This window comes from Anopheles moucheti, chromosome 3, assembly GCF_943734755.1.
Source record: "Anopheles moucheti chromosome 3, idAnoMoucSN_F20_07, whole genome shotgun sequence".
Taxonomy (NCBI): Eukaryota; Metazoa; Arthropoda; class Insecta; order Diptera; family Culicidae; genus Anopheles; species Anopheles moucheti.
The window spans coordinates 48,610,061-48,622,484 of record NC_069141.1 but is presented as its reverse complement, the minus strand read 5'-3'; the positions used below and the strand labels follow the sequence as shown (position 1 = coordinate 48,622,484).

Genomic DNA, 12,424 nt, shown 5'->3' with positions numbered 1-12,424 from the left:
GCAGGTGCGCTGTACTTGAAAATATGAGATCATTATTTATATTACTCATATGCAGATCGGAGGTTCACACTAAAAAAAATCCTCAGGCCATCCTAAGATGGCCAAAGCGCTAACAAAATATGACGGAATTTCCCCAAAAGTATTAAGCTCATTTATTTTTTCCGCCCAAATGCAGGTAATGATGGAGATACTCTTTGACTCTCAAACGACGTTAATTAGCATTAATTAGAGTTCTTCTGAGATTGATATGAAAGCAATTTCCGTTAGCTTCAGTTTTGAGCTTTTGACCCAGCGCAATGGAGACGCCCAGTCTCTCAGCGTTCCTCACGATCGGCTACGTGTTCTGTATTCGAAAGAGTGCTAAAGGGAAAGCACTGGGACTCGATTGTGGACATCCAAGCTCCGTCACGAAAAATGGGTTTGATGAAGATTTTTAGGGATTTGCATTGATCCGATAAATAAAATCAGTTACAAAAAAAAACATATTTCGTTTGGGAAAGATCTTGTGTTGCATTCTGCTGTGGAGAGTAATACGATTCTATCGGAAAAGCTCCCTTACCTTTCGTATCATTTAAATTCTCTTCCCGTACTTTTTAAACTCTCTGCCTGGGACCCTTGGGTATAGACATAATTGTTCAGTGGGTTAGATGCGATCCGCAACTTTCTTCGTCGTAAACTGAATACTGTTTGTTAAGTTAATTAAGGCGAAATATGAACCCTACATTTTTATCGTAATGGAAATACTTTTTACATTCCTAATGGGTTTATAAATGCAATTAGTTTAATTTGAAGCGCATGCACAAAGCCTTCCCACTATGCTCCGCTATACAGGCAGTGTTACTAACTGAAAGTATTAATAAATGGATTGTAGTAGAATGAGTTTCCTCTGGCAACTATTTTACAGCAAAATTAAACTAACGATGTGCACTAGCTCCAAAGGTTGGTGACCTTGCGGCCGAACTTCCGATTGGCAGTGTCGTCGGTGGAGGAATTTGTGCAGTGATACGATTCGAAAGGGAGGTCGAAAAGGAGGTAATGGACGTCGGCGCACCCAATGTGGTGCTGGCTGAACGGCTTCTCGTCCCGGTGGAAATGGTACCGATCGTGCTGCCTTGGGACGAACATTTGGCGAATTGCCCTGCGATGGTCAATGACGTTGTAGAGCCGTGGGGACCGCTCGAACCTACTAGCGGTGTATTAATATTGGGTGTACCGGAAGCAATGGTTGCATTGGTAATGGTTGCGATCCCACCGCTGGTAAGTTTAATGGTGCCGACGGTAACGTTAGTCGCACTGCTAGATGTAACGGACGTAGTGTTGAGAGCGGTAGCGGATGCTGACAGAGGTGCGTGCGGTTTGGGTGGTGCCTGCTGTGCACTACTATTACTGCTGAGCGTGAATCTATCTTTGGTCATTAATGCGTACAGCTGTCGCTGCAATTCAGAGAGGAATGGTCGATTTTTTGTTTTCGGTTTTTGATTTGCGGTGGTGCAGGCGAGTGGGTGGTGCATTCGCGAACGATGCAGAATCCCTCTCCCAGATGACGGACATCAATATGGGTTGGTGCAGGTGGACGATTCAACAGAGATGAGGGTAATGATTGGGTAGGATATCAGAGCAGAGTGATGATACGTGATACAGATGAAAGTAAAGTTTAAGAGGAAAATGTAGAAATTGAAGAAAAGAAAGAGAAAGACAGAGAGAGAAACAGAGAGAAAGAGAAAAAGAAAAATACTACCATGAGCAACAAGAATTAAAAGCGTGGCCACATTGAACTAGCAATTACAATATGTACCAACACATACATACACTACACATACACAGCCTACACACCTATACATATTTCGTACGGACGAATAAAACAGACATACGCAATATGTTTAAAACATGTCGTACAGTAAAGAAAGCATTTGTAATGTTTGAAAACTTCATCACCACAAACCGCTAACGTAACGTCCATGCGTTTTACAGGTGGATAAATCAATTAGAGGTGAGTGTATTCGTTTGTACACTTATTGAATTTTAAAATATAAATCCATTCTGCAGCGCAATGTTGCGTACCACAACAGTGATTCATGTTTTCGTTCATCGTTTCCGGACGATGGTACGAGAAAAATGTAATAAAATAAGCAATCTGAACCGTTTGTTGAAAACGAACCTTAAAATTAATATTTGATTGAACACAAACCGTACGAAGAACCGTACGCGATTGATTGGTTGCAACATGATATGGGAGTACTTCTTTAGTAATGTTGCCATTATGCTTGAGTTTTCAACATGATATATGTATTTTTCCATTGCTTTTTCCTCAATCGCCGTTTGAAAATGTTTACGAATGAATTACTTTCATAATTGCATTGAATACGAAAATTCGAAAAGTAGAACTTTTTTGAAGTAACGCTCTAAAGCTGATTATTTAATTTGCATACATTTGTTGAGGTATTGAAGGTTATTTGTTACACTTTTTGATTCATTGATGATTTGCTGCTGGCAGCGAAATTGCAACGGGAGTATCTGTTTGGGCATGTGCTAATGGAAATTAGTTTTTTTCCAACATTAACTGATGAACTGATTCGTGATTTATGTCAAGCGATATTAAGCCATACCCAACCGTACGATTTCACGCGTGAAAAGTGTTTAAAGAGCAATTTGTCGATAATTATCGTTAATTGGATCTTGATCAAGTTGGTAATCGGATTATGGTTCGGGGTGTATCAGCAAACAACAGTGTAGATCTCCCGTCTACGCTATGCATGATTATGGCATGTATGAAACATACAGTATGGTCCGTTTACTACCTATTTGTACTAAGAAACAAAACAGATCGTTCCACAAACACTCGCAACAAATGCACTACTGAAACATTGAATACATAAAGCAGAGTTGTTAACTAAACTATTTACGGTTTAAGCTCTATACACAGTAATGCTTTTCATTCTTCAACGGGAAAACAGGAACGGCCAGATAGACGAGCAAGCTGAAAACGATCAATGTTTAAGAACAAGCAGTAAGTTAGTGAAGTTAATTAAGACCAAAACAATGCTACCAAATTTTAACAGAGTTCGGTTGCGGGCTGAGCCTCAGGACACGTCGAAATGTATTGTTATGAAAGTTGTTAGTAAAGAAGTTAAGGTAAACCTCCAAAAAATATGATAATCTTTATGCGAATCATGCTTTTGATGATCTATACGTAATTATGGAAAGAAATGTAAATTATGATTTAATTTAAAAATGCGTAGGACATTTACTTTGTATGTATGTGTGCATTTTAGTACAACATCGACAGAAGTGTGTTCAATTGATTTCCTTAAATTATTTTTTCTTTAAGAACCGCTTTATGTTTAGTACTGTGTAGTGAATAAATATATTTCTACAAAACTCATGTTGAAGATTACTGAGATTGAAATAACTGGTGTTTGTGCATGTGTGTTAAGTGTGAGAATCTTAAGTTCGTAAAGCATAGCTGTAGGAACTAATAACATATCTAAAACATGTATAACATTGCATTCAACAAAATTCTGACCCTAATTCCGATGTTCCATCAAAGGCCAATCTGTGCATTGATTGACGAATTATTATGCACACTCTTTAGTACATTAGTTTTTTTCTTTGTAAAATGAGCGGGAGGAGTAATGGAAGAATGGTATTTTATAAAATTCGTACAGTATCGAATTGGAGGATTTGAAGAAAGTTTTTGCTTCCAATTGCACTGCCCAATTGCTCATATGGCAGTCGTCGTATAAACCAATTGACAATTGTACTAAAATGGTTGACATAAAAATTAGCACAGTTAGTAGATTTTTGGTTCCGTTCTCCTGACAACGAGACAATATGCTGTATCCCGGATAAAATGATCATTAAAACAGTGATATTCTACGACGTAACAAAAACCAACAGGAAAGACAGAATGAAATATCCCACCGGTGTGACGGTATGCGTAATTTTGGCTCGTTCCAATACTAATCTAAACATCCGTACTAAAACAGTACACTAGCAGCGTGTGGCACCGGTGCGCTGTCTACTTGCAGATAAGAGCAACTTTCAAACTACGTCATTACAGCGCTATAGTTAAAAAAGAAAATTCACGACATCCCGACTGCATCCGTCGCTAAACGTAAATGCGTATGACATGATTCCTACGACTAAAAAGGATGTCTACTAGGTATGTTGTCTACTCTAATCGGCCGGTTAGTTGATTTCCGTTTGCAACCATCACGGGCCGGGTTGACTAAACATGGCTTACCTCGGAACGCTTCGGTTCACTCGGTTCTCGTGTCCAGACACACGTCCAACCGATCACTCGGAGCATCGGAATCGGAGGGGAAGGGCGTTGGAGAAATATGGCTTTTGTTGTGGTGTTGGGTTGTTGGATGGGCGACGGTGCGTGCTGTCTGTCGGGTGGTTGTTTGTTTGATTTATTTTTTAGCACAGATGGATTCAACGGTGGAGTACGTGTGGTTTGGTGCTGATAGTGGCTGGAAACGTTCACCGATCACTCGATTGGTAGGTGGGGTGTTCGAAATAAAAGGTCTTGTATTCATCGATCTCAAGGGAATAAAGACGCACGTGCACATACTCACACATACACACATACATTCATATATATATGTATATATATATAATATAAAGAAATGTTATAGGTATATTCTTTTGTCTGACGGTATGTGGTATGTGGTGTGTCGGTGTGTAGGAAGGTGCTTTGACATTTCTTCACCAGATGGCGCTACTATCCTTTCGCTCTAATCCAGGATTGGACGCTACAGTAAGAGATGTACTTGTTTAGAGCACACTCAGCTGGAGAAACCATTACAGAGGATCTTGTGCGTCATGTGTGTATCGTGATGGGGCGTTTATTTCTCTCTCTCTCTCTCTATTTTTATGTTTCCTCCTTTTGCTTCGGAGGGCAATATAGTTAGCATAAATAGCATTTTTAAACAGTCAGTGCTCTTTTAAGGTGCTTCCATATTGGATTTATACTTCTAACGATCATTGTCCACGCTAAACAGGGATGATGATCGGGGACGATTTTTAGTAACTTTTTCCAGAACGGATTTGAAGTTTTTGGTGTTCAGTATCTGAAAATATACAGATGATTGTGGTGAACAAACGGGCGGTCAAGCAGATACGTGAGCTGGATGATGATAGATGGAAGATGAAGCATGCATCACAATGGTGAGTGGAGTTGTGAGTAGAGCATGGTGATGGTGGTATGAGTGCAAGCAAGGGATGAGCTTAGCAAATGTAACAGAAGGTACCAGTTTGGGAAAGAATGTACACATCCGGAGAACCAAAATCAAACAGAACTTGCTATTTAGAATGTTACTAAAACTGATAGGAGTTGTACATGTTTTGTGTGTGCAATGTTGTTCGTAAATAGCGGTACAATTGCTACTGTATTTGTTTACCAGTACAGAATTTTAAATCGATAGATTATGGAGAGATTGTTTACAAAAAAGAGAGGAAAATTGCGGTATATGAAAGACTCCATGGAAAAACCCGTTGGTGTTGCGAACTCCTAAAGGTTCTACTTGGAAAAGTCTACTGTTTCTACTGATACGATCTTACTTGTTGTGCCGCTGGGGCAGGGATGGTACTAGTTTATCGGGTCGGGTCGAAGATCCGCACTGTCTCTAACGCTACTTTGCGCACAAGTTGATACATTTCTAGTACTGCTCACGACTGTTTCGTGTTCTACATATACGGCAATACATTCATACACCAACACGATGATTGCGATACGATCGACGAATTGACGTTCATTTTGTAGTTCTTGCTGCGGTTGGTGGTGGAATTGAACATCGTAGATTTGTGTCCCATGTGTGTTTGATTCGATTAGTTTGATTTTGGTTAGCCATTAGCGATGGTGTTTAGTGTTGTTAACAGGTGATAGCCACCGAAAGGTGTTTTGTTGCTTTACTATTCTACCGCCCCGCTCATCTCTTCACACTTAACAATAAACATCGGATGATTGTAGTTAGAAACCGGTGGCTTTACAAAAATGCTCCTAATGCCATTTCTACTCTACGTTGGGGGCGGCACACGTTTAAATGATCCATTTGCTTATGTTTTTGTTCGTTTACCAGTTTACCCTCTGACGGTTTCTGGTGTTGTGGTTACAGTGGTGTCGTACTTGTTGCATGCTGTGGCTTGTGTACATTGGTGTCTTAGTTATGATTAGAAACATATCATGACGATTGGAACTGCTGCTCTGTTTTGCTCGTTTTGTTTTTGGCTTCAATTGGTCTAACGATATCGAGTATCATGCAGACAAAGGTATAGAATCTGACAGGTTGAGAAAAAGCGACAGTGACAGTGCAGACTTAGTAATGTTTTGATTCTAGTAGTTTATAGCGTGCTACGGAAATGCTAGGCAAGTCGATACAGAATGAACTTCTTCCATTCGTTTATGGCCATCTTTTAGTCGGTTTCCCGGTTACGACTTGTGTGCGTCTTGTTCCTTTCAAGCGACATAGCCAGTACTAAGAAATACATTCATTAGGCAGCAGTACACCGATCCAAGTAGGCGAGATGCATTACTAAGTTTGGCGGTGGTTAGAGCTACCACCGTTCATGCAACGATTTCGGTCCATATACACACATACACAGCCATGATGAAAACGAGAGAAGTATATGAGAGCATATGTAAAGCGGAAAGTAGCGAGAGAATGGAAGAGATCGAATAGGGCGATGTCGACTTGGAATGTAGTCTCGTCTTGGGGAAATTTGACGACGATAGATCCGGCATTAATTTCAATCCATTCTTCCATTAAACGATGCGCTCTCTTTTTCTGCATTGCTCGTTCGGTCCTACTTTCCTAATGCCTTCTGTACGGCATCGTCCTAGGTATAGCTTGTAGCTTTTCAGAGCTTGAAGCTTTTGCGCAGATTTTTGATCGCCTTTTTCTGGCTCTTCTGAAAGCTGCGCTGGAAGCTACTAGTTGCGCTGGTATTACGCGAAGCCGGAGCATACGACAACAGTTCCAAAGGCTTTAGGTTGGAAATTTTGGACGACTGCTTGACGACAGTGGACTGTTGTCACGGTTGCGTTGTTGCGAGAGTCGAGATGGAATTAGTCGTTCGAGTTTATATGAAGATTTGGAAATATAAGTATGTTTGTTTTTGTATATTAGCACATACACAGATACACGGACATACACACGCACGGACGCATTAACACAATTGTACAATGTGTCAGTGGAGAGCAGATATAAAAGAAAGAGAAAGAGAAAGAGAGAAAGAGAAAAAGAGAAATCTTTTGTAGGAGAATGTTCGGTATCCAATCGAATCGGTTTTCTTGTACGCTGTTCTCGTCTTAAAGCTTTCCCGTTCAAAAGCTAGATATGTTGTAAGACTGTTTGTGCCATAGTTATGTTATTTTTTTTTCGGTGCTTTGTGTCGTACTGAACTGTGGTTGTTGTTAAGTGGTGATGATGTTTTGACAGTTGACAGTAGTGGTGACTTTAGTGATGTTTTAGTAGCTGTAGTTTTGTTGTTGTGTTGTTTGTAGTTCTACATGACATAAACTGTATTCTGGTAGTGAGTTGTTATCATCTTCTGGGAAAGCCAAACACGATGCAGTGATAGCGTGCCACAGTGTGGAGCATTGAGTAGCGAAAGCAACCGCTCTATGGTGACTGTTGATGTTTGTAAGAAGATACAGTGTTGGTGTTTTAGTTAGCTGCTTAGCTTAGTGGTGCGACGCCATATTCAATGCAGTGTAATTCGTTTTGCGTGCAACGTTTTTCTTTGTGGTTGTTGTTCTGATCGAGTAAATAAACTGTGCTTCAAGCATTTGTTCAAAACCAAAGTTACGGGCGTACTGTGGAATCGCTGTGTGCTTTTTGTCCGTTAAGGGCGGTGTGCAGCCAAGTTGCTGGCATCGTGGTGCGGGTTTTGATTATGCAGTGTGCCTCAAGCGCTAAAGTAAATGAAGATTGAGGATGTTGGTGCCAGCTTTGGTGGATTCACTGAATTATTAAAATTCAAGCAAGGTTTCATAGCATTAGGCAGATTTGTGTTGACGTAAAAAAAGTATTATAAAACGTTATAAAACAGAGCGCGTATGTACAGGAGCAAAAATATATTAAAAACATACAAAATAAGCAAAACATCTACAAAGTTCATTCCCCGGGGAAAATCTTAACAAATACCTGGGAAAAGGTTGCGTGTGCTATTGACAAGAATAATTTTCAATTGTTGTAAGCGGTATATACTTTACTCTGCGATGTATTGTTTCCACAAAAAGAAAAGAACAATGACAGAAAGGTATCATTGTGCGCAGCCAACCACTGAGAAAAAGCGGACAAGCTGAGAGTTTGGACAAGTTTGATTATTTGACAGATTTCTTTTGGGGGTTGTTGCTCACGTTTGGGTGAGCATAGAAGATTGTTTTTATTCGCGTCAGCCATAAGATATTTTATCTGGTTTTTCGTTCTTCGGTCGAACCTTGGAGAAAGTACAGATTGGTTGTCTTTAACGATTGAAACACTGATGCCAGTCCGTTTCATCTTTGATATCATGCCATGCTGTCTCGTAGCACCGTCTCGAGGGAGCACTGGCTAGTGGCAAAATGCCATATACGATATATTTTCAATGCCATCGTAAGGCTTGTACCCAATTCCGCTTCTACTTTGTGTGCAATGGTATGGGTCATCACGTCGCGAGACGACTGAGTAATAGCACGAGGGATTTTGCTGCTACCGTAGGTAATGCGAATAAAATGTTCATTCGCAAGAAAAGGAAATTTTCATCCAACTGCAGAGTAGAACGTTTAATCTGATTACAGACAAACATAAAATGGTTGCTCGGCATTGTACCATGCGTGATGCGCCCGTACCGTGTCGTTTTATGGTGCTTTTAAATAGCGAAGCAGATTAAAGAGCATCAGGGAGCTATAGCTGCTTTAGATATTGTTTTCTTTTGTGATTGTTTGCGACAGCTGATGATGAATATTCAGCTAAAATCCAACCCAATTGGTGTTTATTTGTTTATCTTTTGTATGCGCAGCGTTAGTTTAGAGGGAGGAAGTACAGGTTACTTTCGCATTTCTAACGCAAGTTACACCGTTGCGCAGTTTCGGCACGGAAGGATTAAGGAGCAAATGATTTGGTATTCATTTGTATTCGGGTAAGCGCATACACGGTGTATATTTAGATACGGTACGAAAGGCACAGTTACCGATTGGATAGGAATTTCACGGATAAATTGAGCCGAAACCCGTATACCGATAGGAGTGTATAAAATTGGTACAAAACCTTCAAACCAGAGACAAACAACTGGCCGACTGGGGGGGTCGGATACAGGTGGAAGGATATGGACGGAAATGAGAACAAATGACAACCATCAAGAAATATGGCCGCTCTGCGATGGTCGCATCCGTACGATGGGACTTACCAACCACGAACAAGAGCAATGGGGCCAAACTCACGTAGCACGTGTGCAACATACCGCTAGCGCGCGTTACGTATATGTAGCGCCGTAATACATCAAACTGGATTAGAACCGCAGCCTCGTAATGAAATACTAAAGCCATGCTCGTTGCCGGTGCGCTCCTTCCGCAATGCGTGTGCTGGATGCGGAATGAGAAACCGGAAGCCGCTATCGATGCCAGTATTCCTGTGTGAAAGCAGGTGAGGGGGAAGGTGCAGTGCCACTGATTCGATTTGTATTGTGTACAGTTGTGCATAGCGGTGTGCAGAGTGGTGATACGCTCGGAGACACGCTCATTCGATGCGCGCGTATGTGTGTGTGTGGGCTCAGGTGTTGCATGCAAAGTGACGTGCAAATCCATGCCGAATCGCTTTCCACTACACCCACACTGAGCTGTGCAACATGTGTTTGTTTGTGTAGGAGGCAGGATGCTGTGCGGACTTTCTGGTGGGTGTTTGGTTTTATGTCTCTTTTATAATTAATTAAATATTCACCAGGGTAACTGAAACACACAAAAAAAGGGAAAACCAACAAAGGGTGTAAAATGAACAGTTTAACTATCGTTTTTTATGCTTTTGTGTTATGAAAAAATAAATCATTCATCAGTTTTACCATAAATGAGTATAATAGAATGAAGCATTCTTGATTTTGAATATTGTACAAGCTTTATAGCTGCCTGGTCTTTCGTTCATTCAGTGGAGGCGCATGGTCACTTGTTCTTTTGACGGAGACGCATGGTCACGTGTTCTTCTGATGGAGACGCATGGTCGTGCGTTCAATTTGTGGAGCTGCTAGCCGATAGGTTAGCTACACAGAAGATAGGTCTTAGTGCAATTTAAAAAAATAAACAATTAAAGTGAAACATAATATAAAATAATCCAATTGGTCACTCGTATGTACAATAATAATGTTCAAAATATGCCAAAGCAAATTTGCTGTAAATTGTGATGACTTATTTGACCACAGCCCAAATCACTGTATGATAAATGCATTCACAACCCTCCAATACTCAGGACACTCATCTGTATTTCCTGACGGCATCAATAAAACTGAATGATGCATATCATATGCTTAATAAATTAATATCCCTAACGGCAATATGCATGATGGATGATGTATCGGTACGTAAAAAATGCATTAAATTAAAAGTAAAAAAAAAACTTTTTAAATTTAAAATTGAACGAATTGTTTAGACTGCAATCCATAACATGGTAGCGCATAGTAAACAGACTAATAAAAACTAAATTGGTCAGGATAAAATGTTGGTAATCGTGGTTATGGGCTGGTATATCGAATAATTTGACTCAGCTGAAAACAAAGGCAACTTTGAGAAACTTTGTTTTTTTTCGTTTGACAGAGGATGTGCAGAAGCAACGTTTGGGTGAATGAAGTTTTGTGTGGCTTGGGATTGAAAATCATACACCAAAATGAGTGATTATTGAAATTGTTTTAGGTTGTTGAAGTTGAAAAATAAACCGTAATTTTGAGAAGAAACATTTGATTGTATGGAGTTATACTGTACTATTGAAACATAAAACAAGTAATTTTTAGTTTCGTGAGGATTTGTATGAGTATGGATCATCTAGATTTTAAGAGTCATATACATAATCACGAAAATAACATATAATAGGAAGAGTTTTAAAGTATAAGGCAATTTATGTAAAGGAATGCGAGGACTCCGGGATGCTAGTTGTGATTTTTAGCAGAAGCACGAACAGCCAAAATTAAATCCGAATAGAATATGTTATATTGTAAAAGAAGCATAAGCATCACACACGATTAGTAGCATCACAAAAAAAACCCAAAACTCATAAAGTAAGACTTAGCTAACTTAGACGGATTTCTTGAACATTCTCATTCATCATTGCAAAGATAGGATGCATCTCTGATAGCATTAGAGGCAAATCTGCAATATGAGGTTTGCAATAAAGTACACTACAACACGATCATTGTTGATTCCCGGGCAGAGAATGGTAACGATGACTCAAATGCTCGAAAGTGAAACAAACACAACTTTGTACATCTCAGATGAGTGGCTCAGTAAATGAGGTGGAATGCGATAAAACACTGTGGAACCGATCTGGAGACTTGTTACTATTATCAGTTTATATTACATAGGTTGTATGCAAACACAGAGCCATCGTTTTATTTTTGTCGATTGTTGTGTTTCCTATTATCACTTTAGCAACGTTACGATATTTACTTTTATCAACATTAATGAAAACAGAAGATAAATCCTACAGAACGATGTGGTACATCGAAACATCGACACACATAGCAAAGCTCGCACAACGTAGTTGGAAATTAGCCACAATATGGAAAGGCAAACAAAGGTAAGTATGGTTGGTTGGTATTTGAGACCACAGGCGTGTGTGTACATATTCATAGCATTCAGTATAGAAGTAAAATAAGGACAGTTTGAAAGCTTGGCAAACATCAACGTTTGACAACTTTTCCGTAGACTCAACAAACAATGCACACTACAGCTTGATCGTACGGTAAAATAAATGGGAAAATTCATGTGACCTGCGTTGACAGTTTGACAATGATAAATGCCGAATAGATATATCCACTGAGACAAGGCATGATCATGACAATTTGTCTATTTCTAACAGAGACAAACATAATTATTTATACAGTAGGGCACTTTTAGTCACGTGCAAACTTTTTTCTAACTGTGAGGTAGGTAGAGAAGTATATAATTACACATTGAACATGTTGTACACAAGCTAAATCTAGAGATTAGTTTATTGGATAGGGACAGTGAAAGAAGAAAGAGTTCTGATAGAATTAGGTAGTCAGAAAGGTGGGAATACAGAGAGAAATATAGAATCCCATAGCAATCGACAGGGAGAGAAACACGAAGCCTCTAACTGTTCATTAGTAGACACTGTTTTAAAGGGGTTCGTATTTTTAGTTCCTCCATTATAATGTTGAGCTAAGGAATCGTTGCTGCACTTCAATGACTACAAATTTTTGAATTCTTGACTTGTAT

General features: G+C 39.7%; 1 protein-coding gene across 1 annotated transcript in view; it reads right to left on the bottom strand.

Annotated features, from left to right (window-relative positions):
• Nucleotides 1-914: 914 nt before the first annotated feature.
• LOC128300741 (SCY1-like protein 2) overlaps nt 915-12,424 on the bottom strand; it is a 71,669-nt gene continuing 60,159 nt past the window's right edge. The window contains exon 19 of the mRNA XM_053036917.1: nt 915-1,433. Within this exon, the coding sequence (XP_052892877.1) occupies nt 915-1,433 (519 nt within the window). The remainder of the gene's footprint in view (nt 1,434-12,424) is intronic.